Genomic DNA, 25,357 nt, shown 5'->3' with positions numbered 1-25,357 from the left:
CCCTGCATTGGGCTCTATGTTGGGTGTGGAGCCTGCTTAAAAAGAAAAAAAAGAGAGAGAGAGAATAATGAGAAAAAACAACCATGCAAAAATTCAGGTGCAGTCAGCCAATGACTTAAACTCCATTGTAAATTTCTTCACTACGTTAAACATCCTGACAGAAACACTCAGCATTGCCATAAAATCCCTGACATCTGAATGAAAGATGTTTACACGAAGACTACACATTGGGTCACCTACTGAGCCTTCATGATATTGAGTGTGATGGAAGATACCCAAAAGTTCTAGATCTGCCGTTTTGTTAAGCACTGCCATTTTGAGACTGGGATTAAAAAGAAACACTAACCTTGAAGATGAGACCAGTGGTTGGGGTTTTGGTCAATTTGCCTTTTGGCTATCAAAAGGTCTTCAGTACTTGTAAGCTTGTTTCAGCAGAATGTAACTGATTGGGAAATAAGGAATTACGAAGCTAAAGGAGTAAGAGTAGTTCCTACTTTAAAGACTTCATCTCGCCTTGGAGTGAGTTATAGTTCTATGGTAAGGAGCTCTGTTCTCTGTGATAGAGGGTTTTGTTTTGCCTTTTTTTTTTTTTTTTTTTTTTTTGACAGTAGAAAGATATGGTTTAGAAGTTCTTTTATAAAGGGAGATGATGCACACTTTTGGCAGCTGAGTGCAGTCTGTTTCTCCCGTTACTCTGTAATTGAGAGGCATGTTAATATCCTCATAAAAGACATTTTGCTGCCTCTTGTTTAAATGCTCAGCTGTTCTGGGGCCCGTTATTTCCCCTAGGCAGCCAGTGACTGACTAGAGTCAGCAGGTTTTTATGGCATAACAGCAGTTTGCTCTTTTATTTTTAATGTGATTCTTAATCCCTCCCTTTTGTAGGTTTCTGCAACTGAGAATAGCCTGGCAGTCCGTTCCACCCCTGCTGAAGATGACTCCTGTAAGCATTTGTTCTTAGATCTGGAGGATGAGGTTCTTGTTCTGTATTCTGTATTTGGTCTAGGAATGTCCCCATTGCTGGCAGTGCTGAGAATGCAACATATTAAACCCAGCAATTTAGCTGATCAAATCTTTCACTTGGTATTAAGGACTTATGCTTGCATACCCTTCACACATTCCATGGCTTAGGGAGAAGTTAAGCTCAATATGATTAACTTGGGGCAAACCGAATAGTTTTGGTCCTTCTCTCATTGAAAGTATCCTGCCTTTTGTATCAAACCTTTTCAGGGTTCAAGCTGTAAAAACCAATTTTGAAGTTTCATTTTAACAGGAGTTTGGCCAAGACGGATTTTATTTATTTACAGGGATAAAGAATTGGCATTCTTTTTTAAAAATATATTTTTCTTGGGGCACCTGGGTAGCTCAGGTGTTAAGCATCTGCCTTCAGCTCAGGTCATGATCCCAGGGTCCTGGAATCAAACCCCAAATCAGGCTCACTGCTCAGTGGGAAGCCTGCTTCTCCCTCTCATTTTCCCCCTGCTTGGGTTCTCTCTCTCACTCTGTCTCTCCCTCTGTGTCAAATAAATAAATAAATAAAATCTTAAAAAAATTTTTTTTCTTTTAAAAATATCTTTCTCTGCTTATCTACATGTGTACCACAGTCCACCTTCTAGCCTGATTCTAGAGATTTTCCTGTTGGTGCTGAATTTTATCACCTTTTTATCCATTTCAAGCCTCACTTCTCCCAAAACCAGAAACCTTTCTGTTTTTTTTTTTTTTTCCTTTCATTCTTTACTATATCCACTTTTGATTCTGATTTTCAGTGTTTTTCTTTTTAAGATATATGTGGATTTCTGGGATGCCTGGGTGGCTCAGTCAGTTAATTGTCTGCCTTCGGGTCAGGTGGTGATCAGGGTCCTGGGATGGAGCCCACATCTGGCTCCCTGCTCAGCAGGGAGTCTGCTTTTCCCTCTGCCCACTGCTCCCCCTGCTTGTGCTCTCTCTCTGTCTCTGTACCTGACAAATAAATGAGTAAAAAAAGTCTTAAAAAATTAAAATATATATATATGTGGATTTCTAGCTTCTCCCCAGGTTTACTTCACTAGACATTGAAAACTCAGCAACTAAAATAGAAATATGAATTCAACAAATATCTATTAAATTGTACCTTAAAATTTCAGAGAGAAATTTGCTGCTTGAATCCAAGAACATTCCTTTTGCAGTCATTTTGCTTGGACTAGAAATTTTTCTGAGTTTTGGCTAGGTTTGCAAAATATTTGAAAAATAAGCCTTAACTTTTTAGTACTTTGTTGACCTAACTCTAGATTTTAAGGAATTCTTTTATTGTTCCTTAGTAGCACTTTTCTGTGTCTGCTCAGTTTTCCACACAATGACTATATTGGCAGAAAATTAACTTATGTAGGTGACACATCAATGATTATGAAAAAAAGCTTCATGAAGCCTTTTTCCATAATCTCTATCCATAGATATTTGTTATAGGACTGACCAAAAAGATTGTGTCAAATTGCACACACACACCCACACATGCACATGTGTGTGTGTGCAGTAGGAAATTTATACCCTCACAATCCATCATTTTTCCAACTTCAGTTGAAGCTTCCCAAAAGGAGTTATTGGGGATGCTAACTACCAAAAAGGTCATTAACATCTACAAACAGCCTTTTTAAAAAAAAAAAATTTAATTCAGTTAATTAACATATGGCATATTATTAGTTTCAGAGGTAGAGTTTAGTGATTCATCAGTCTTACATAATACCCAGTGCTCATTACATCATGTGCTAAAAACAGGCTTTAAAAATGACAAATCAGGGTGGGAGGGGAGGGACAGGGTAGGAGGGAGAGCACGGGCAGAAAGTTCTATAGATTGGGTGATTTGGATTTCTGCAGTGTGTGGCAAAGGGTGAGAAAGCCTCGCAGCTGATAACTTAAGAGCATAGCTTTTAGTATTAGAAGAGCTGTGTTCTCCTGGTATTGAAAAGTTCTCTTTGGTGTCCAACTTCTGTTTTGGGGAGGAATTATTTCTGAGACTTCCCTTGAGGTATTATAAAATGTCTTCCTTTTGTAACTCAAGCAGGTAACTCCCAGTTCAAGAGTGAAGTCCAGCAGCCTGTCCATCCCAAGCCACTAAATCCAGATGCCAGAGCCTCCAGCCTCTCTGAAAATTCCCCTCCCAAAGCGGTGAAGGTATGGTGGCTATTTCTCTCGGAGCCTTTAGACATGATTTACTAGTAAAGCTCGTTGCACCTTATGTCATTATGTTCATTATAACCCGTTTTTGCTTTCCTGGGGATGAAAACATCGAATAAGGGCATACTTAAACCAGTCACTTACCCTGGAAATCTTGCTCTTCTGCTCAGATGTTTGAGCCAGGAGGGGAGAGGTTCACTACTAGCCTTCAGTTTGAAATCTGGAAAATTCATGAAAGTTTTAGGGAAACCCAAAGTTAAAGAAAATGGTGTGGGATCTATTTATTTTTTAAAAAATGGTTTTTTTTTTGAGGGAAAAAATGCCCAAGTCCATAAATCTGTGAATGGGCAAAAGACCACAAAATGGGAAATTCAAGAAATCTGTTAAACTAAATCAGCCCATTGGATGGGGATGTGCATGTCAGCTTAGAGAGAGTGGCCCCTTGGTCTGAAGAACTTGACTGTAACATGATTGGTGGTTAGCTTCTTTTAAAAAAGAATGTTGCAGTGGGGGTTGGCCAGCCCATTTGCTATAAAATGGGGCGTTCAATAACATTCATACTAGGATATATAATACTAGATGTTAAGGAATGTATAAAAGTTTTATGCCCTAAGAAAACTTTACTAGGCCACTCAATCTCTGGCCACCTTTTATTCACCAGTTTTTAAAAACAGTCTTTTCCCATATATTTATATGAATAAATATATACTCTCATAAAAGAAAATTTTAACAAAAAACAACTCAATACCTACTTTAGACTTCATTACCTGACTTGTTATAATGAAATGCTTTGCTGATGTAGTGCGAATTTAGCCACGTGGATTAATAACCAAACATAGGCATACTTCTTTAGTGTCTTTCTCCTCTGGTGCTCTCTTAAGTAGGTTGGTTTTGTTTAGAAAGTTTTGACATTTCAAAGAAAGGCTACAGTAGGTAGAATTGGTGTGTTGATGGTTTGTAACGGCCCCAGGCCCCAACCTCCTGGACCCATCAGCTGTGCTTGTACCTCTCAATTGTGGGCATGACTGGTGCCTTGAGGAAAGTTCAAGTATACAAAAAGGAGGAAGAGAAGAGGACAGTTTGGAACAAAAGGAGAAAAGGGACAATCTGAGACTGAACAGGCGAGTTAAAAAAGGGAAAGGGGCAGAGTGGAGAATGTAAATGAGAGCTTTATGGGAAGCTGAGATTCATGAGCAGATTCATGAGATTGAAGAACAGAGGGTGAAGAAAGTAGCAAGAGAAAGCAGGTAAAGGGAGGAAGGACGGAGTTACAGTGATTGAGCTGCCCATTGTATTCAGCGTGACCCCCACTTTTGGCAGCCTTAAAGTCCAGCTCATGCTGTCATCAGCACTGTCTTTGTCCAGTAACTGGAGCCCAACAAAGTAGCAAATGCCGAGGGGTTAATTTCTTCTCCGACAGCGACCCTGCCCAGATGTGAGTCCTTGAGTTGTGGTTGTGGATCAAGAACAAGCCAGTAAATCTGACTTGGCCATGGACTGGGGGCTTAGGGAAATTCCATGGCTTGTCTAAAAATTAAAATCTGTTCTTGAGGATCTGTGAATTCTCAACCTAGGTTTGTTTCCCTCCCTCAACTGCTAGGTCAGACCTCTTGGTACTAGGTTGGAGTTTTGAGGTCTCTCCTTGATTCAGACTCCAGGGTCTCAGCTGCTGAGTGCTGAATGAGAGAGCACCTCACTTAGGTCCTCGCTAGCATATGAGGCATGAGGAGAGGTGGAGATGAAGCTCCCCCTGCACCTGTCCGAGACCCAGCCCTGTTCTTTGGCCCCAGACATTCAGCAGGAGAATGCAGACAGGCCTACGTTCACCAGACAGACACTTCAGGTTTTGAACGTTATGTAAAGACTGGAGTAAATGGGCCTGGCTCCTGTGTTTGCCTGTGGTCCAGAGCTCAAATGATTACAGATGGGACTCCATCATATCTCCGCTTTTATCTAAGGGTAGTTTATTTTCTCCTCCTCACATTTATCCTTTACATTCTGAAGGCAAGTGTGTATATATATATACACTTCAGTGTTTATAGGAAGACCTTCTGGCGTCACTGGTCTCACGGCTATAGACCATGCGACAGAAGTTGTTTCTCCACTTGGGGAAATTACATACAGCCCAGAATAAACTTGTTCACTCAGAATAGATTTCTAGGCCCCACACATACTGGAAAAACTGTTCCTTAGTGCCTATCTGTCTTTTGTTGAAAAATGGGACATCTGAGGTAGAGATTCAATTCGTTTCAAACTTTAGCTTGGTAAAGTAAAAAAAAATAAAATAAAATGATACTAGTCTTTCCAAGTAAGAGTTTTATTTGTGTCTTTTGAACACTGGTTAGATGGCTCAGTTAAAGAGATGTAGTGCTAATGAAATTGAAGTTGCAGGTTCATTCTCAAAACAAAACAAAACAAACAACAACAACAAAAAAAAACAGTCTGGGAGCAGAGCTCAGTGGACCCTATGAGGTAGATCAGGAACTTTCTACTCAAGAGACCCAGAGGTCTCATAGGCTTTAAGTCCTTCTACTGAGAGAAGTTATCCCCTAAATGTTTCCAGAGTTGGAGAATAGGGAGGAAGAAGCTTAAGGAGATGTGGCCAGCTCTGGGAATACCCACTTGCCCTCACTAGGAGAGCCAAGACTTCCTTGACTGATCCTGCTGAAGGATGTGGAGAGAAAACATGGCAGACTGCATGAGAAGACACACTCTGGCACCCTGTCTGTGCCCTGCTGGCTGTCCCTTCCTCTATGGACAGGGTAGGAGATTTTATGCTATTTTGCAAAGCCATTAAAATTATGCTGGAAGGACATCTAGAATCGTTTCTTACTACCTCCATTATTCTTGCTTTATCAGAACACAAACCTTTCCTCCACATGTAGAGTAGTCTGTTTAAGGTGGGAGTATCTCCAAAATGCTGTCAAAAAGAGTTTCACGGAAAGCCATGGGGAAGGGTTAAGGCTGCACAGAGCTGGCCCATCCATTTACTATATATGAAGAATTTCAGTTTAATTACCTAGATATTTTGCACAGATGGGAAAGGAGGGAATGAAAGGCATTTTGTAGTGTTCTGAGGAATGGAAGCCTGACATCAATAGAGAATTTTCTTCTGATTTCACCATGTCCAAAGGCTAGTTAGCTTCACTGACTCTTTCCAGGTCTCCCCCTGTATATATGTATGTTGTTTATATATATAACATATACATATAAATATAAACGTATCTATAATCTCCAAACTAGAGCTTTCATTAGACTGAAATAGGTGTATAACATAAGGGGGTGAAAGAACATAGGGGAAGCCGTACACATTTATTAGAAAAATAGCTTTGCATAGATGCTGATCAACAGAGGGCCTATAAGATCCCTCATATGGGAAAGACATGACAGTGTTTATGTACATCAGTTATGTAAATATTACTTCCATCCAGAGATACTATCTACATATTTGAATTTGAAACAAAGTGAGGACTATAGTTTGGTTCAAACTGCTAGAGGGAGATTATTTTCATTTGGGTTAGCATCTGCTCTCCTCCCCAGAGAGTTTCCTTTAGTTATGGAAAATCAGCATGCCAGGACAATTTAGAAAATGCTCTATTGGTTTGTGAATCAAGAGTTCTGAGTTTTAATTTTAATTCTGTTACTGACCGTGGGAGCTTTGATAAGGAACAGTGCTGTCATTTCTACACGTGAAAAAGAGTGAGGGAGGAGAGATGAAAAACATCTGACCTAGGGAAAAAATATATTTTAAAGATAAAAAGTAATGTCTAAAATTCTAATACTGGCAGTGTTTTCAATGTGGCCGTGCCAAGTCCGAGCATACCATGAAGGCATGGGCAGGATATTTGCCAGGCCTACCATAATGGTAGAGATTTTTGGGCACTGACTCTGCTTCCTGTCGTCTGAATAGACATGGGGGCAATTACAGAAAAGTGGCTGAGAGCCCGGGACAGAGGAAGTAAATGGAAGGCACAGACGCCGCCACTCTGATTTGGCATATTACCAGATTGGGATCCTCTTGACTTTATGAAACTGGAAAGCCCTTGGGCAGCTGCGATATAAACATTAAATAATATTGGAAAAGGTCTATGTAAAAATCAGATAGGAATAATGGGCCTCTGCTAGGTCTGGTTAGTTAGAAGCTTGTGGTTAGTCAGGTGTTTGGGCTAGCAGTCAATTAATTTGATGTTAAGGAGGGATGGCTTTTCACACCGGTGGGTGAAGGCCCATTGTGGGTCAGGTGTGGGAGGCAGTAAGACACTAAAGAATGGTTAATGAGACACTCCTTGTGTGGGTGAAGGCTCAGAACAGCTCTCTCTCCTGAGCTGGGCCAGGTTCCAGCCTCAGATAGACAGGAGTGAGACTGCTTTTGCCCCCAATTAGCAGAATTACTTGAAAAGTCAAGAAAATGTGGTCTTATTCTTGGATCTGAGTCTGTACCTGAGTTTCAGCTCAGCGGCAGTGAAGCGCCCCAGGGCCCCCCCAATGCTGTGTATTCACTGAAGGTTCCTGTTTGTCTCTTGCAGCTTCTGCTTCCTGCTCCTCGGGTACCTAATCTCTGCTCCTGCCTTCCACTTTCCTCCTAACGTGAGCTCAGCTTTCAGCTTTCTCTCAGGTTCTCCTTTCTGTTCCCGGGGCCGCACCCTCCTTCAGTGTGTCCTCTGTGTGTGTGTGATGGAAGGCGGGCTCCAGATCTCTCCATTCCCCGTGAGCACAGTGACACCCCTCTCCTCTTGGACCCTGGGAGATTCCTGTCTCCTGCTCGGTCTTTACTGCCCAGAAGGAATGCTGTCTTCCTAAATCAAGGACTCAAAATGCGGAACTGCCCTGGAGCTGAAAAAGAGTTTCAATCTGAGAAATAGATACATTTGGCCTCTGACTTTTGCATCATGTGACTTGTGATCTGCACCAGGTCTCTCCCATGCTGTCAACTGTACTGTTACACCCAAATTTTATTTTGCATTTTAATGTATTTCCTGCTTGCTAGACAAGGACCTAGTTCTTTTTAGAGAAAACCTAATTAAAACTATGCAGTGACATCTCCACTAAGTCCTATCTTGTTAGAAGTGTCCATGTAAGAATTCTGAGCTCCAGATAAGGCCCTGATTGCTTCCAACAGCGTTCAGTCATAATAATATTTGATCATATTTAAATACCTCCCTTGTGCTTGATAAACTCGGTTGAACTTGTCTTTGACATTTAAGTTTTTCTTTTTAGGGCTCTAACCTTAGGAATGGAAGGGGGCTGTTGAGGAGCCATTTCCATTCAGTTATTTTTATTTTCCTTTGTTCTTCAATCCCTTGGTGCTATTTGGGAGTTTACCACTAAACTCTATTAAACTCCCTTTTATAGAGATTTCCCTTTATGGCTTTTTTTTTTTTTTTTGCCCATTTTCTACTTTTGTTTCCTGTCCGGATCCATTTGGGAAATGATTCCTATTTTTTGCTTTACCTCCTGGTGAATCATGTAGCAACTGAACCAGCAGTCTGAATTTTTTACGGAACTATTTTCAGGTTTTTTTTAAATGAAAATTCTATCTTGCCCATAACCTGGTTTATTTTTGGCTTGTCTTAACCATTCAAGTCCTGGACCTTGGGACTAATTTGCATTATTTACCACCATGCAGGTCTTGGCTGCAGAGCACCACCAGCCCCCTTCCCCCACCTCCCACCCAGGTGCCTGTAAGAGCTTCCTGAGACCTTAACAGCAAGCTGCTCCTGCATTTGGTGGAAAGGTGTTTCTGCTGGAGCAAGTCAAGAGTTATTTACATATACCGAGGGTCTTCTTACCCTCAGCCTCTAGTAGCCCAGTAACCATTTCTTAAGTAAAAACTTGCCTTTTGGGAATTCTTAACTTTCTTTTTTTTTTTTTTTTTTTTTTTTAGATTTTATTTATTTATTTATTTGACAGAGAGAGATTACAAGTAGGCAGAGAGAGAGGGGAGGAAGCAGGCTCCCTGCGGAGCAGAAAGCCCGATGTGGGACTCTGAGATCATGACCTGAGCCGAAGGCAGCGGCTTAACCCACTGAGCCACCCAGGCGCCCGGGAATTCTTAACTTTCATCAGTGCTATAATACGACCTATTTTATTTTCTTTAGGATTGGGATTACCAGCTGAAAGAGCTGCGCTCACCCTGCTCTTATTCCACCCTTCACGGACTTGTGAATTCCCAGTCTGTTACAACCTTTCACTCCCCATTACAATAGTTTTCTCCATTGTTTTTTGGGGGGTTTTGTTTGCTTGTTTTTTAAGTAGGCTCCATGCCCAACATGAGGCTCTAACTCACAGCCCGGAGATCAAGAGTTCTCATGCTCTCCCACCTGTGCCAGCCAGATGCCCCTCTCCATTGGTTTCTGAGAAAATTATAGAACCTATAGCTTTTTTTTTTTTTTAAAGAACCTATAGCTTTGTTGAGCTATGCTTTCTTCCGGAGTCCTAATGAAATAGTTTGTCTCTTTAAAATTAATTACATTTACATGTCAGTTTTGACTTACTTAAAAATATTGTGCCTAATGGATAAAATATTATGCTAAGTCAAGATTATAAGTGGAGAACACTAAAAGATGCTTTATCAAATTGTCTTTTCCCAATTCCCAAAGTCCTGTGCTTTTCCTCTCCTTTAAATTTATCCCCTTCCGAATTTGTTCTTGTAAAAGTCTGTCCTGCTTTTACCAGGCACTTGAATCAAACAAACTTCTGTGTGTGATGACATTTTCTCCTAATTTCTTGTCCGTGGAACCATTTTGTGTGTACTTCTGTGTGTATGTGGTGGCCTGTCCAAGCCTTCCTCTGCAGTCCTGCCTCAGTGGCTGCTACATGTGGGGTAGCCAGCCAGTCAGGGAAAGGGATGCAGGAGAGCTTCCTGGCCTTAAAGAGTCAGCTGATAGAATCGTAACAGGCTTAGTGTTCCTATGAGAATGGACAGGTAAGGGAGCCCTTAGCTAACAAAGTAAAACCAGGGCGCATCTCAGCAGAGGAAGAACTAACTCATCCCTGCCTGTGCTAACGTTACCCTTTTCCTTCTAGAAGTTTCAGACACCTGCAAGAGAGACTTGTGTGGAATGTCAGAAGACAGTCTATCCGATGGAGCGTCTCTTGGCCAACCAGCAGGTGTTTCATGTCAGCTGCTTCCGTTGTTCCTACTGCAACAACAAACTTAGGTAAGCCAACTAGTGTGTGCTATCTCTCTGTGTCGCTGGACCACAGGAAGGAGTCATTGGCTTTTAGAGCTCTGGTACTAGAAGCTCTTGTACAAGAGTACGCTGTTAAAGGTCCTTGAAGAAAGTAAAAAGTACCATTTAGTAACAAGTATTTCATATCAAGTGAGAGTGATGTTTGGAACTTCTTGGTACATTGATATTTAAATTTACATGTTTGATTTATGTGGAGCTTAAATACTATGGGTGGCAGATAAAACCCCCTGTGACTTAATTTAGTAGAATATCCTCCTTTGGTCTTACAGAATCATAAAGTTAGGAAATCTTAAGAGTATACTTGTAGGGGTGCCTGGGTGGCTCAGTTGGTTGAGCGTCTGCCTTTGGCTCAGGTCATGATCCTGGAATCCCAGGATTGTGCTCCATATCAGGCTCCCAGCTCAACAGAGAGCCTGCTTCTTCTTCTTGCCTGCTCAAGAGTGAGCCTGTCACTCACCCCACTCTTGCTCTCTCTCTTTCTCAAATAAATAAAATCTTTTTAAATTTTTAAATAAAATTTTTAAAATAAAATCTTTTTTAAAAAAAAGTATGCTTGTCTAAGTCCTTACATGTCCCAAACTGTATAAATGGTAATAACAATAATAATAGACCTTAAAGAGCATGTATTTTTCTATATATTGCTTCCTTTGATTTCTGAGAAAATAATTATAATTTCTTCCATGTAACTCAAGGTATGGATAGAAATGTTACAAATTGGGGCGCCTGGTGGCTCAGTGAGTTAGGTGTCAAATTTTGATTTCAGCTCAGGTCACGATCTCGGAGTTGTGAGATCGAGCTCCGTGTCGGGCTAGTTGCTCAGCGTGGAGTCTGCTTGCCCCTCTGCCCTCTGCTCCTTTGCCCCCTCACCCCTGCCCGAGCTCACTTTCTCAAATAAATAAATAAAATCTTTCAAAAAAAAAAGAGAGATGTGACAAATTGGGGACATACTCCATATTAACTCATTTAAATCAGAGAGTCTTAGAGAAATAAGTAACTAGGATGCCATTTCCCCCAGCTTTCTTTTCAGAGCAAGCATTCCTTCTAAGATACTACCTAGTTCTAGGTACTAGAACTAGTTGTAAGATACTACCTAGTTTCAGAGCAAGCATTCCTTCTGAGATGCTACCTAGTTCCAGTGTAAGATAGCTCTAGCTCCACAACTTTCCCTCCTATTGAGCCAAAATGTGCCTCTGTAACTTCTTCTCGTTGTTTCTTTTTCTGCCCCTGGTATTGTATTTTTTCTCTCCAAAGCATATTTTTCTTTTTTTTTTTTTTTAATATTTTATTTATTTATTTATTTGACAGAGAGAGAGAGAGATCACAGGTAGACAGAGAAAGAGGGGGAAGCAGGCTCCCCGCTGAGCAGAGAGCCCGATATGGGGCTTGACCCCAGAATCCTGAGATCATGACCTGAGCCGAAGGCAGAGGCTTAACCCACTGAGCCACCCAGGTGTCCCCAAAGCATATTTTTCTGTTTCTGAATTTTTAATCTCTTCTGTGGAAATGCTATTATTTTTATATCTCCTTTAAAATGTGTTGCCCTGCGAGAGACACCAAATCTTCTAAAGGCCTGTCCAGTGCTGATATTAGAGTAGATTTCTTTCCTGGCTGCTGCTCACTGGGCTGCTGTTCACCATATCCAGGCACTAGCATCTAGTGAGAACAGACCATTTGCAGGGCATTATACCTACTCCTGTAGAGATGTCCTTTTAAATTATAACACAAAAGGGGAACGAGGAAAATGATCCAACTTTGTACAAAGGGATATCATTGTAAGTAGTTACAGATTATAAATAGGAAATCTGTGAGTGGTCAGAGACAGGTGGGCTTATCTAGGGAAGACTTCTTGGAATAAATAATGTTTTTTGACAGTTTTCACAGAGGGGAGTGAAGCCATTTGAAAATAGGAAGATATACCACATGAAAGAATGTCTTGTGAAAGTTCAGGCCTAGAAATGAGCATGTTTTTATAAGGATAGTAAAACACATGGGCTTGAAAGGGAGTGGGTAAAGAATTCTAGGTGGTCAATGTCCTTTTTTTTTAAGATTTTATTTATTTATTTGACAGACAGAGATCACAAGTAGGCAGAGAGGCAGGCCGAGAGGAGGAAGCAGGCACCCCACCAAGCAGAGAGTCCGATGTGGGACCCGATCCCAGGACCCCGGGATCACGACCTGAGCCGAAGGCAGGGGCCCAACGCACCAAGCCACCCAGGCGCCCTGATCAATGTCCTTTTAAAGATATTTTCTAAGATATTAGCATCTTCTGAAAATACTGCAGTTGCCAGATTTCAGCCTGCTAGTATAAATAAGAGTATACAGGTCTATTAACTTTATGCTCTTTTTCTTTTAACAACAGTCTAGGAACTTATGCATCTTTACATGGGAGAATCTACTGCAAGCCTCACTTCAATCAGCTCTTTAAAGCTAAAGGCAACTACGATGAAGGCTTTGGGCACAGACCACACAAGGATCTGTGGGCAAGCAAAAATGAAAATGAAGGGGTTTTGGAGAGACCTGCCCAGCTTCCAAATGCAGGCGAGACCCCTCAGAGCCCAGGGGTAGAAGATGCCCCCATTGCTAAGGTGGGTGTGCTGACAGCAACCATGGAAGCCAAGGCCTCCTCTCAGCCAGAGAAAGAAGACAAGCCAGCAGAAACCAAGAAGCTAAAGATTGCCTGGCCGCCTCCCACTGAACTTGGTAGTTCAGGAAGTATCTTGGAGGAAGGGATCAAAGTATCCAAGCCCAAATGGCCTCCTGAGGATGAAATCAGCAAGCCTGACGCTCCTGAGGATGTCGATCTGGATCTGAAGAAGCTAAGACGATCTTCTTCACTGAAAGAAAGAAGCCGCCCATTCACCGTAGCAGCTTCGTTTCGAACCACTTCAGTCAAGAGCCCAAAAATCTTGTCCCCACCTATAAGGAAAGGCTGGAGCATGTCAGAGCAGAGTGAGGAGCTGATAGGAGGAGCGACAGCAGAAAGGAAACAAGTGGAAAATGCCCATACCTCTGAGAAGAATGGTAGTGTGGGAAAAACAACCTGGCAAAACCAGGAATCTAGAGGAGGGGAGATGGGGGGAAGAAGTAAGGAAGATCATAGTTTTGAGATGGGGAGTGAGAATCTTACAGAAAATGGTGCAAACTTAGATGAAGATGAAGGAGGCCTCAAGCAGCAGTCTCCGCTAGAACCCAAGTCTACAAATTGGTCCAGCTTTGCAGATGATACCTCCCCGAATGAATTCACTACCCCAAGTCAGAAATCCCAGGATGTGGGATTCTGGGAGGAAGAAGTAGTTCAAGAGCTGTCTGTGGAGGAACAGATAAAGAGAAATCGGTACTATGATGAGGATGAGGATGAGGAATGACAGACCACAAGTGGTGCTGGGCCTTAAATTTGTGTTCGTGTTAGTGAGCCTCTGCCCTTTCTCACAGTGATGCACGTACACAGATATCTTAGCATGAACTGTAATTTATATTCAAGTAATTTTGGAAGAGTTCTTAAAAAAAAATCCCATACTGCAGCTTAAGTGAACCAATTCTAAGTTCTAGAGATAATATTACTTAAGTCCTCTATTTTAGCAATGAGAATATACATAAGTGCTTTAAGGTCTTATGGTAAGGGGGGCGGAATATGCCAACTGATAAGTCCAGACTCCACTGTATTCCCAAAAGGCATTACAAAAATAGATGATTATAAGCACATTGTTACACTAAAAATTCAACTATGGAATTAGGGAACGTACAGAGGGGGTTTAGAGACCTAAACATTATGACTGAATGCACTTTAGTATAAAGGGCACAGTTTGTATATTTTTAAATGAGTACCAATTTAATTATTTAGTATTCGTCTGTTAAGAGATCCAATATTTAATCTTTAAAACATTTTTTAGGTTAATTTTCTTACTTTGATAGATACGGGGGATTTATTGCTATGCATCCTTTTCTCTAAATAATATCCTGAACTGGATTCTTGAGATATAACACCACCATTCTTTGGGGGCACTTGAGCACATTTGGTGCTTGGGGAGATCCACTGTCTCTCCTATAAGCTCTGGTATTTGCCAGGGAAGTTTGACTAGACCCCAAATGATTGCTTTCTTCTTTGGTAGTCTCTATGCAGCTCCTAATATACTGAAAGCTGCAATATTTTTATAAGATCTTTTGTATTGTTGTTTGCCATGTTGCATGTTAAAGCAAAAGTGAGGAGTTTAAAGGAAATAACAGAAAAAACTGCCTTAAACCGCTTGAGCCCAGACTTCCAAACCTGATATTCCACTTCTTATATCCCCTTTCTGGGACACTAGTTTTTATTTTAATATTTACCAGCTCTGAAATGTATTGATTTTTATGGCAAACAGTATTTCCAGGGTGCAATTAAACCAACTATAGGCCTTTTTCGGGAAGATGGTTTTCTAGTAGTTAAGTTTCAGACCATTATAAACTTGAGTACATCTGTTGTACATAATTGATATTCGAAATCTATGTGGGGGAGAGAGGTATTTTAAGCTACAGACTTTTCTTTGTACTCCCTTTTTAGAGATTTAGCTCTAATATTTTTTAGAGATGTAAAATATTCTGCTTTCTTACAGTCTTGCTTAGTCTGAAACATTTTTATTCAATAAAGCTTTTAATTTACATTTGAACTTTTCAGTGTTCTTTTCCAATTTTTATTTTACGTTGTGACAGTCTCCCAGGACCTCCTTTTACTTGAGTGGTTTGGAAAGAAAAAGCAAATGGGTCTGGTGCATTTTAAGTGAAGATAAGTGTTATGAGTATATCTCACCGCTAGGTGGTGGTGTTGGGTCGATCATGGGTGCTCATCTGCTCTAAAGGACAAATTTTTCTTAAAAATTGAGGGCAACTTGTCAAGAAAATTCGTGTGTACATTCAAAATGAGCTGTTTGTTTTAGGCATTCAAAATCGGTTAGTGGTTTTTTATTATTCATTGTACTCAACATTTAACAATTCACCTTGCAATTATGCCTAACATGCTAAAGGGAATTTCCAAAGGCCTCTCCTTGAAGATATCTGTGTTTTCCACTCTGGGCAGAGGAATAGTTAGTTGTTTGATTTCCTTTCCACTAGAGGCAACTGCCCCAATAGTTAAAGCACTTTTTTTTTTTTTTTTAGTATCATTTATTTATTCATTTGAAAGAGAGAGAGCACAAACAGGGGGAGCAGACTCCCCACTGAGCAGGGAGCTCAATGTGGGGCTTGATTCCATGACCCGGGGATCATGACCTGAGCTGAAGGCAGACACTTAACTGACTGGGCCACCCAACACTTTTTTTTTTTTTTTTTTTTTTTTTAATGGAAGTATGGGAGTGTGAATTATCTTGGGCATGCTTTTTGAGTCATCTGTGACATTTTTCCATGGTCACTTACTGCATGGTCCAGGGTCTTGCCTGGTCTTCCAAATGGATGGCAAGGTTCTATTTTCTGCTCTTGACCCCATCACAGGCTGAAGTCATTTAGGAAGCCCTGTTTACTCAACATTTAATCCAGGATGACATCCATAAAATATCAAACCCTGGCTTGATTTTAGCTACGTTTACTGTGTGACTCACTGATACTCCAGCCCATCCACATAGTACTCAACGAATCTACTGATTTTATACAAAAAAGTCTATGTGTCTATGGCCAGCACCTATGGGTATTAGCTGAATATGTCACCGTAAATCAGATATGCAGGGACTGAGATTAATTTTAGAAGAACCATTTTCTTTGTCTTTCAAGGGCTAAGATAGACATAGGTACAGAGAGTAGAAACAAGGATTAGCTCCATAACAATATAATAAAAGGCTGTTTTTTTTTAATATGTTTTTTAAGATTTTATTTATTTATTTGACAGACAGATCAGAAGTAGGCAGAGAGAGAGGAGAAAGCAGGCTCTCCACCCAGCAGAGAGCCCGATGTGGGGCTCGATCCTAGGACCCCGAGATCATGACCTGAGCCGAAAGCAGAGGCTTTAACCCACTGAGCCATCCAGGCACCCCGATGATGTGCTTTTCTCTTGGTGAAGCAAGAAAAGGGGCCAGCTTGGGACCTGAGATAGTTAAGGAGACTCTTCATGACTACTATAGGGCCAACTTAATTCCTTCCACTAGCTTGCTCGTTGGATCACTGCTGAACGTGAATGCTGTACAAAGTTTGCTCTCATTACATATTTCGTCAACTATATATTTTCTAACAGCCAAGAGGTTGAGAAATGGTACAAATGTGGTTTTGGGGGGATAGACCTTGAGACCAAGATTACTGTGTGCTAGTTCCTGCATGCCAAGTTAGTATGTTCTTTGTTCCTTGGGACTCTGATTTGAAATCCCATGGGATCAAGGAGAGTTTACTATTTTATTTTAAGATTTATTTATTTGACAAGAGTGTGCACAAGCAGGGGAAACAGCAGGCAGAGGGAGAGGGTGAAGCAGGCCTCCTGCAGAACAGGGAGCCTGATGTGGGGCTCCATCCCAGGACCCTGGGATCACAACCTGAGTCAAAGGCAGACGCTTAACCCACTGAGCCACCCAGGTGCCCCAAGTTTACCTTTTTAAAATGTACCTTGAATAGAGGGTAATTACCAGTAAACTATTGCTGCGTTGAAACAAAAATGGCTCCAGGCAGTGGTTCTCAGACCAGCTGCAGTGCATTGCCTATGAGTTTATTAGAAATGAGAAATATAAATCATAGGCCCCACCCTGACTCACCTCCTGAATCAGAATTTCTATGGATGGGGTCCAGAAAACTTTTAGCAAACTCTCCATGTGAGAGATGAGACAAGCTAAGATCCAAGCTGTGGTACCTCAAGTTTGAGAACCACTGAGCTAAAGCAAACCTAGTCAACTTTAGGATGGTTCCCTTACCCTCCCGCCACTTTCTTCCTCTCCCCTGAAACTCTTAGCTTCTGGTGTAAGCCTGCCTTACTAGTTACAAAGTTACTTTATCTGTCCTTGAACAAGAGGTAGAGATTCAGTTCTTTTAATCTTCTTTTCAGATCATTCTAGTTAGCCTGTGGTAATTAACCTAACAGCTGGGTTTAGGGTTTAAACAGACTGCACTCAGGGTTCAGGAATCTCCAGCAGTTGAGGGACAATTTTGAATTTTAGCTTTTTGAAGTTTTCTTGTTTATGGCTCCCCTTCTTGTTTATGTGGATCCACAAAAGAGTTAAATATTTAATGCGCAAACCTAATATTAAGAAGGGTTGTAAGACAAGGGCTCAGGGTTCCAGAGTCTAAAAACTCTCTAGATGGGAAGCCCAGGTCTACACGATTCTATCTAACCTTGGGAAAGCTGCTTAACCCCTCTGGACCTCAATTTACCCATCGGTAAAATAGTAAATACTTCATGGGATGATAGCGTTAAATAACTGGTGTAAAATGTTCAGTACCTGGCACAGTGACTCTCCTTAAATATTGGCCATCATTTATTTATTTTTTTTCCTTTGTATTATTCTTTGGATAATATCCTTTGGATATCTTCAATTTCCTTTTACCCATGAGAAAAATAAAAGGATTTTCAAAAGTCCATTTTAAGAGATAAAACAGGGAAAGGGAATTGAGATTATGGAAAGACACGAAGGAAGGTAAAAAGTTGGGAGCACAAAACGCTACAGGTGGGCAGAGTTTAGGCGGACCTGAGAAGAGATAGGCCCCAGTGATTGGGGCTGGGGGCAGAGATGTAGGTACGGGCTGCCTCGAAGCGGGAACAGCCTTTGGAACGCCTGGGCGGAGACGAAGGAGCGTCCCCTTCAGGGAGCTAGGCCTGGAAATAGGGGTGTGGCCATGGCTGGAGGACAGTGAAGAAGGGGAAGAGTGGCCGAAATCCTTGGCAAAAATGGGCGGGGGCAGAGCTCAAGGCCCGCGGGACGGGATGGAGGCGGGGCGGGGAAGTGAGGCGTGGCCAGGCCGGAGGCGGGGTCCTAGGGAGAGGCGGCCCCGGGGGCCGCAGTCAGGGAGGTGGGTGGGTGTGGAGCCGAGATGGGCGGTGAAGAGGCCCTGCCCCACGGAGGAGGCGGGCTGAGACTTGCCGGGGACGAGAAGGGGCCGGAACGGGGTGGCTGCCAGTCGGGCCCCGCCCCGGGGCCGCCTCCTCGCGGGTTCCGTTGGCTGAAGCTGCAGCTGAGGCTGTGGCGGCGGCGGCCGCGGGGCGGGCGTAAGATGGCGACAGCGGCGGCTGGAGCCCTGGGCCTGCTGTGGGGTTGGCTGTGGAGCGAACGCTTCTGGCTGCCTCAGAACGTGAGCTGGGCCGACCTTGAGGGGCCGGGCGACGGCTACGGCTACCCGCGCGCGCGGCACATCTTCTCGGCATTCCCAGTGGCGGCGGGCATATTCTCCGTGCGGCTGCTCTTCGAGCGGTGAGAGTCCGCGAGCGAGCGGCGCGGAGGTCCGGGGCCGGGGCGGGGGCCGCGGTGCGGGCCGGTGGGGCCGGCTCGGGGGAGAGGCCGAGCACCGGAAGCATCAGTGCGGGGAAAGCCCGGAAGCAGGGGCTGGGAAAGCCTGGGCCGCCGCGCGGGATGCTCGGAGGGTGGCGGAGGTGGTCGCAGAGCCTAGGTAAAGACCGAGTTTGGGGCGTGGACAGTCAAAGAGCCGGAGTCGGTGGAGGGACGCTGGGGCCTCTCCATCTCCGATCCCGGAGGTCGCCTGGGGGGTCTTCTAGGCCTGCTCCCAGCATCCAAGAATTCTACTGACGGGAAGCAGGTTGTGCGGCCGAAAGCCCGAACAGCCGAAGCGAGAAACAGGAAAGGGCCACGGGAACCAGCACTAGTTGGGGTGTGGAAGCTCAAGGGTTAACGCAGAGCCAGCCCTTCCAAGAGCAAGGTTGGACTCTTGAGAGTTGAGGGGAACAGAGTTAGGCCCCAAGCCTTGGTCTGTCCGTTCATGGACATGTGTGTGAGACAGAGAGAAAAAAATTATATGTATATATTCTCACTCCCCCCTCCCCCCAAAATGCTGCCCGATACCGCAAGAGAGTAGAAATCTGGTAGGGATAAGGCGTGGTGGAGCCTGAGGCTTCCAACGTATGGAAAGGTGTCAGGTTAGTTGCAGAACAAGCCTTGGAGGCCTGAGATGGAAGGAGGAGTGGTCATTTTGAAAGGATGAGAGCCGGAGGGCTTAAAAGAGGACACCTGTATTGAGGCAGCTTCTGAGTTTAGCACAATCACAGCATCTTTTCCTGACCTTGTGTTCTTGGTAAAAGTGATTTCACTTTTCTTTGAGTGATTAGTATCTGCTAAGATACAATGTTCACAGAGGACTTGATTAGGTTTTATAATGTGGACTTACAGCTGTGGGTGATTTTGATCAAACCTATTCAGACTCCAGGAAAGGAGACTTCTTTCCGCATAGGTCTCAGGTAATGAAGATGGCATTTTTGACATCTCTTGTTCATTTGGCCCTTAAGCAGAGCAGAAATGCTCTTTCTAGGATGGAAGTATATTGCAAATGCTCTTTTACTCTCTGAAAAATTAATGTTATGTGTTTTGGATTACTTTTCAAAACTGCCTACTATCTAATCTTTGATATTTTTTATATGTAGCTAGCTTGCCATTCATCCATTTATTCATAGTGTTTGTGTATTGTTATCAAAGCACTCTGTCAGACATTCACGTACAAAAATGAAGATGCTTTTAACTGAAGCAAATGAAACTGAAAGATCTAAATGCTTTTACTGGGACCTTGGGAACTTATTGTTGCCATTTTAAAAGTATAGTCATTGTATTAAATATTCCTGGTGTAGGGGCAAAAACCACTTATCCCTTTTAGGAATAATCTAGTTCCAAATACTCTCCACCTTGGCAACTGTGTATGAAGGCTGAAAAAAGAGAAAGAATGTAATGACTAAAAAGGAAAATACACAATTCAGGACAGAAAAAATTTAATTGTCCTAGGAAGAGATCCTCTGCTTTTTATATATGCCAACATGGAAATTTCGTCATGTCAGTGGTAAGAGGAAATAGCTTGTTGCTTATAAATACCCATTTCATATAAACTTGCGTGTATCTTCAGATTTCCAAAGAGTTCCCTCAGACGCCTGTGAAGACTTATATATCTCCTGGCAGAGCCGCTGGAAAGGATCCTTTACCTGTGGGAATTCTATCTGAATGTTTCTATGGTGCTCCAGTGTCCAGGGAGTAAGGGTGGATGGGGATACTGAGCTGAAAGCATTCTAGTATGATATTCTTTGGCTAGTAAGGTCAGGCATCTTGTTCATCCCATGATTGAATTTAGGAAAGTTTAACCCTAGAAGCAGTCTTGCTATTTTGTTTCTTTTTATAAAACCTACTAAGCAGTAGAATTGACTGCAGGATTATCAGTTCCTCTCTTGCTACACTGGCCTTCCATAAAAGTAGTAGAATCCACTCTTGGAGTATAGTAACAGATGTATTAGAAATATTGGTACAGTTAATTGTCTTTCCTAGGTTTTCTCATTTCTCAAGTCGGTTTCTAGAAGTGATTCATGTAGTAGTCATAGACTGTAAGAGCTAAAACTCCAGCCTTTTTTTTTTTTATAGATAGTAAGCTAAGCCTTAGAAATATCCCGCAGCTTTTCAGAGGTTTCATACTCACTGGGGAACTAAGATCCAGATCATTTTCCTAAGCCTCAAGGTTTAATCCCCCTTTTCCAATATTCTAAGATTTGGAGAACAAACCCATGCTCATCTTATTCTTGGTTATTTAATATAATGTATTTGACTTGAAGACTTTTTTTTTTTTTTTCAAATTGTTCTGCATATTTTAATGAGTCTTACACTATGCCCTTGGATAAAATATTACTATTTGTGCTGTTTTAAGAATTTCCCAAAGAGGGACACCTGGGTGGCTCGGTTAGTTAAGTGGCTTTGGCTCAGATCATGATCCCAGGGTCCTAGATCTAGTCCCATGTCAGGCTCCTTGTTTGGTGAGGAGCCTGCTTCTCCCTCTGCCTGTGCTCTTTCTTTCTCTGTCCCTCTGACAAAGAAATAAAAATCTTAAAAAAAAAAAAAAAAAGAATCTCCCCAAGAATTGGGGCGCTTGTTTGGCTCATTAAGGAGAATATGTGACTCTTAATCTCAGGGTGGTGCGTTCAAGCCCCCAAGTTGGGTGTTGAAAGTATTAAAAGATAAATAAACTTTTTAAAAAAATCTCCCAAAGAATAAACATAGCATTTACAGTTTGGTCTTACTTTCTCATCCTTTTCATCAACTACACTGAGCATTTTTTTTTTTTTTTTTTTAAGTTCTCACATTCCCTGGAGAACTATATCTGAAAGGGATGACTTGAAAAGGTGCCTGACCATAATAAGTGAAGTGTTTGTATCTAGCTATTTTGCTGAAGAACTGCAGGTAGGATATTATTACCTACCAAAAAATGGAGGTTTTCCTTTGTGGGCCTCTAGTGAGTGGTTGTATTCTGGTGGGCTGCACCTTGCAAAATGCCTCAAGAATAGCATGTGGTCAGTAAATATTTATTGAATGTTTGAGAAGGGTCTATCATCATCTACACAGATGCCCAGAGGAGTGACCAGAATCTAGATCTTCAACCTGAAATAGATGTTTGGCTTAGCTGAGAGAGGCAAAACTAAAATTCCTTTGTTTCTGGTTAAATTTCATCATACTATACATATATGTTGTGCACCTTTCTACACATTTTTCTTTCTCCCCTCCCCATACACATATTCATGCTACCCTGTACTCTATCAAAACCGGGATAAGAAACTCTTCCATGTGTTTTTTAAAACTTCCTACTAAGTTCATGATAAAATTGTTTGAAACTTAATACCTAGTCACTTGAGCACTTGTTTCTTGGGATTAAGCAGGAACTTGAGACTTAATATTGACACCCATCAGAGCTATATAGTCTCATTTATTTTGAATATGGTATTGCAATAGGAGCTTTGTGTTGCCAGAAGAAAATTATTTTGTGAATTATGCAGGAGATAGATGAAAGCTATCCATGCTGCTCATTCATTATTCCAGTCCCCTCTTCTCTCTTGTTACTTTCAAAGCAACCTCACTGGGGTGTGTAAAGAGCCTTCTCAATACCATTCTCTGTCACAGGAGACTGAACAGACTCACTTGCTGGCCTGTCATGTAACTGGCAACAAGAGTAGTGACTCACTTTTTTTTTTTTTGGTGCACGTTTCTCAACCACTCATTTCATCTTCCTCTTGTAAGCCTTGCTACCTCCGCTACATACTGCCTTTCTTGTTTTCCCCCACTTCCGCTAAGTGGAGGTAGAACTTTTTTCTTCTCCCTGATAGGCCTGCTGCCCTCCTCCCAGATCCATGTCGGGTCACAGCATTGTGACCCAGTATTAGTGGGTCCTTCAGACAGGGTAGAGAGGCTTTGGGAAAAATGCACAAAGCTGCTGACTAGGCTGTAAGGGAGACTGCCCCTTTCATTGCATCCCTAAAAGTATTCTTTTGGGCGTTATTGGGTTGTAAATCACAGAATCCAATCAGGTTTGCAGATCCAGCAGAGCAAGATTGGAAAGGTCAGTCACATGGTCCTGCCCTTATCTAAGAATTCACTTCTTTTTTTTTAAACATTTTTTTTTAAAGATTTTATTTATTTGACAGAGAGAGATCACAAGTAGGTAGAGAGGCAGGCAGAGAGAGAGAGGAGGAAGCAGGCTCCCCGCTGAGCAGAGAGCCCGATGCGGGACTCGATCCCAGGACCCTGAGATCATGACCCGAGCCGAAGGCAGCGGCTTAACCCACTGAGCCACCCAGGCGCCCCAAGAATTCACTTCTTAATAAGCTCCTGACGGTCAGAAGCCTTATGTGTCCATCCTCTCTCTGGGGAAGCTACTTTCCCCAACACTTTGTGTGCAGTGGGTGTTAAGACTCTGCAGAAATCTCTGAATACTGGAATGCTAGAGGTCAGGTTCCTGATTTATCCTTAGAGACAATATATTCATCACAGAAAAGAAACATCAGATTTGCTTTAACCACTTCCTGATTCAGAAAACTAACCCTAGATGGGTTAAGAAGAAATTAATGAAGAACAGGCAAGCAAATGAAATCTGCACCCTTCTTACAGAGTGGAAAGGGAGATATACCTCTTTTTGGCTTCCTCTCCAGAGGTATTTTTAGGCAGATGAAAGCTGCTCTTCACTGAGTTTTGGACACTTTGTGCTTGAACTCACACTTTAATCTTCGGGGAAGTTAATTGAAATGTTACTGCAGGGCACCTGGGTGGCTCAGTTGGTTAAGTGACTACCTTCAGCTCGGGTCATGATCCTTGAGTTCGGGGATTGAGTCCCACTTTGGACTCCCTGCTAGGCAGGGAGTCTGCTTCTCTTGCTGACCTCTCGCCTCTCTTTTTTCTCTCTCTCTCAATAAATAAATAAAATCTTTAAAAAAAAAAAAAAAAGAAATGTTACTACAAAAGGAGTTAAACAACAACAAAAAATTTTGAAATCAGTTTTCCTAGAAACAAAAACAATTTTCCTAGATGTGAGGAATTCTCTCTGAATTATCTGAAACTGTGCTGTTTAGTACAGTAGCCACTAGCTTTTGTGGATTTCGAATGTGACTAGTCCAAATGTGATGTGTTAGTTAGATGTGTTCTAAGTGTAAAATACACATCAGATTTTGAAGACTGTGCAGGAAAAAAAAAAGAATGTAATATATCTCAAATTTTAACATTGATTATATATTGATGTGATAGCATTTTGGATATATCAGGTTAAACGAAGCATAATATCAATTAATTTTATTTGTTTCTTTTTTCCCTTTCTGAATGTGGCTGTTAGAAAATTTAAAATTATATATGTGGTGTGTATTATATTCCTCCTGACCAGTGTTGATAAGTAATTCAAACAAATATTTATAACTGAAAAGAATTTTAATGTAAATTCACATTTGATTCATTTTTTTTTTAGGACGAGAAGGTGATCCATCCTAAGTATATCAGATCCCCACTCTAAAGAACAGGTTTTTCTAAAAATTGTGGTAAAAATGGTTTCTTTGGTTTTTTTTAATTTAAAGATTTTTATTTATTTATTTGACAGACGGAGATCACAAGTAGGCAGAGAGGCAGGCAGAGAGAGGAGGAAGCAGGCTCCCTGCTGAGCAGAAAACCTGATGTGGGGCTTGATCCCAGGACCCTGGGTTCATGACCTGAGCCGAAGGCAGAGCCTTTAACCCACTGAGCCACCCAGGCGCCCCTACTGTGATTATTCTTAATGTCTTATCGGAGCACTGCAGCACCACATGTACATTTAACTACTTGACAAACTTGTTTGTTTACAGATCAACTACTCAATAAGAGGCCATATGCAGGAAAGCAAAACTACAGAGCAGTTCTTGGCTAGACTGCTGATCCATCACTAATTACTCAAAATAGCCTGTTACATCATTTATATCATTCAGAAAATGATTTACATTTTAAAACCCCCATTTTTGGGCACCTGGGTGGCTCAGTTGGTTAAGTAACTGCTTTACACTATAAGGGACATAAGTCTTGAGATAGTAAGAATTACATACAGTATGCATGTTAAAATGTTTCAGGTAGACACAATTTAAGACTAACTTATAGTATCACTGTATAGTAGCCAGTGAATATTTTACTTGCTGTAGAGCAGCAGTTCTCAAAGTGTGGCTAAAGAACAGCGAGCGGTCCCTAAGACTCTCATTGCTAAAGACTTTCTCCCTTTCCAACTATATACACACATTTCTTTCATTACAGATATTTATCTTTTTAATTTTTTATTAAATTTTTAAGGGAGGGGGCGGGGCAGGGGAAGAGGAAGAAAGAGAATCTTAAACCAGCTGTAAGCCCAATACTTAACCCAGCCCACAGCCGGGCAAGGTAGGGCGGGGTGTGGGCGTGCGTGGCCTCAATCTCACAACCCTGAGATCATGACCTGGGCCAAAATCAAGAGGCAGATGCTTAACGGACTGCGCCACCCAGGTACCCCAGCTTTACACATAATTTATCTATTTTAAAATTTATTTATTTTTTTTTTTTTTTAAGATTTTATTTGTTTATTTGACAGAGAGAAATCACAAGTACACTGAGAGGCAGGCAGAGAGAGAG

General features: G+C 41.9%; 2 protein-coding genes across 7 annotated transcripts in view; both read left to right on the top strand.

Moving 5' to 3' along the window:
* The window catches only part of LIMA1 (LIM domain and actin binding 1), a 93,346-nt gene extending 78,360 nt beyond the window's left edge, over positions 1-14,986 (top strand). For 3 of the 5 annotated variants that reach the window (XM_059403095.1, XM_059403093.1, XM_059403098.1), the window contains 4 exons: positions 886-943; positions 3,035-3,147; positions 10,177-10,310; positions 12,703-14,986. In XM_059403095.1, coding sequence (XP_059259078.1) covers positions 886-943; positions 3,035-3,147; positions 10,177-10,310; positions 12,703-13,708 — 1,311 coding nt within the window. In that variant the 3' untranslated portion in view covers positions 13,709-14,986. The remainder of the gene's footprint in view (positions 1-885; positions 944-3,034; positions 3,148-10,176; positions 10,311-12,702) is intronic. The other 2 variants (XM_059403097.1, XM_059403096.1) reach the window with 1 other exon arrangement.
* Positions 14,987-18,287: 3,301 nt separating this feature from the next.
* The window catches only part of CERS5 (ceramide synthase 5), a 29,743-nt gene continuing 22,673 nt past the window's right edge, over positions 18,288-25,357 (top strand). Inside the window, exon 1 of one of the 2 annotated variants that reach the window (XM_059403092.1) lies at positions 18,288-18,691. In XM_059403092.1, the coding sequence (XP_059259075.1) occupies positions 18,315-18,691 (377 nt within the window). In that variant the 5' untranslated portion in view covers positions 18,288-18,314. The remainder of the gene's footprint in view (positions 18,692-25,357) is intronic. The other variant, XM_059403091.1, reaches the window with a different exon arrangement.

This window comes from Mustela nigripes, chromosome 6, assembly GCF_022355385.1.
Source record: "Mustela nigripes isolate SB6536 chromosome 6, MUSNIG.SB6536, whole genome shotgun sequence".
Classification (NCBI taxonomy): Eukaryota; Metazoa; Chordata; class Mammalia; order Carnivora; family Mustelidae; genus Mustela; species Mustela nigripes.
The sequence above is the reverse complement of the archived record's forward strand: the minus strand, read 5'-3'. Positions and strand labels throughout refer to the sequence as shown.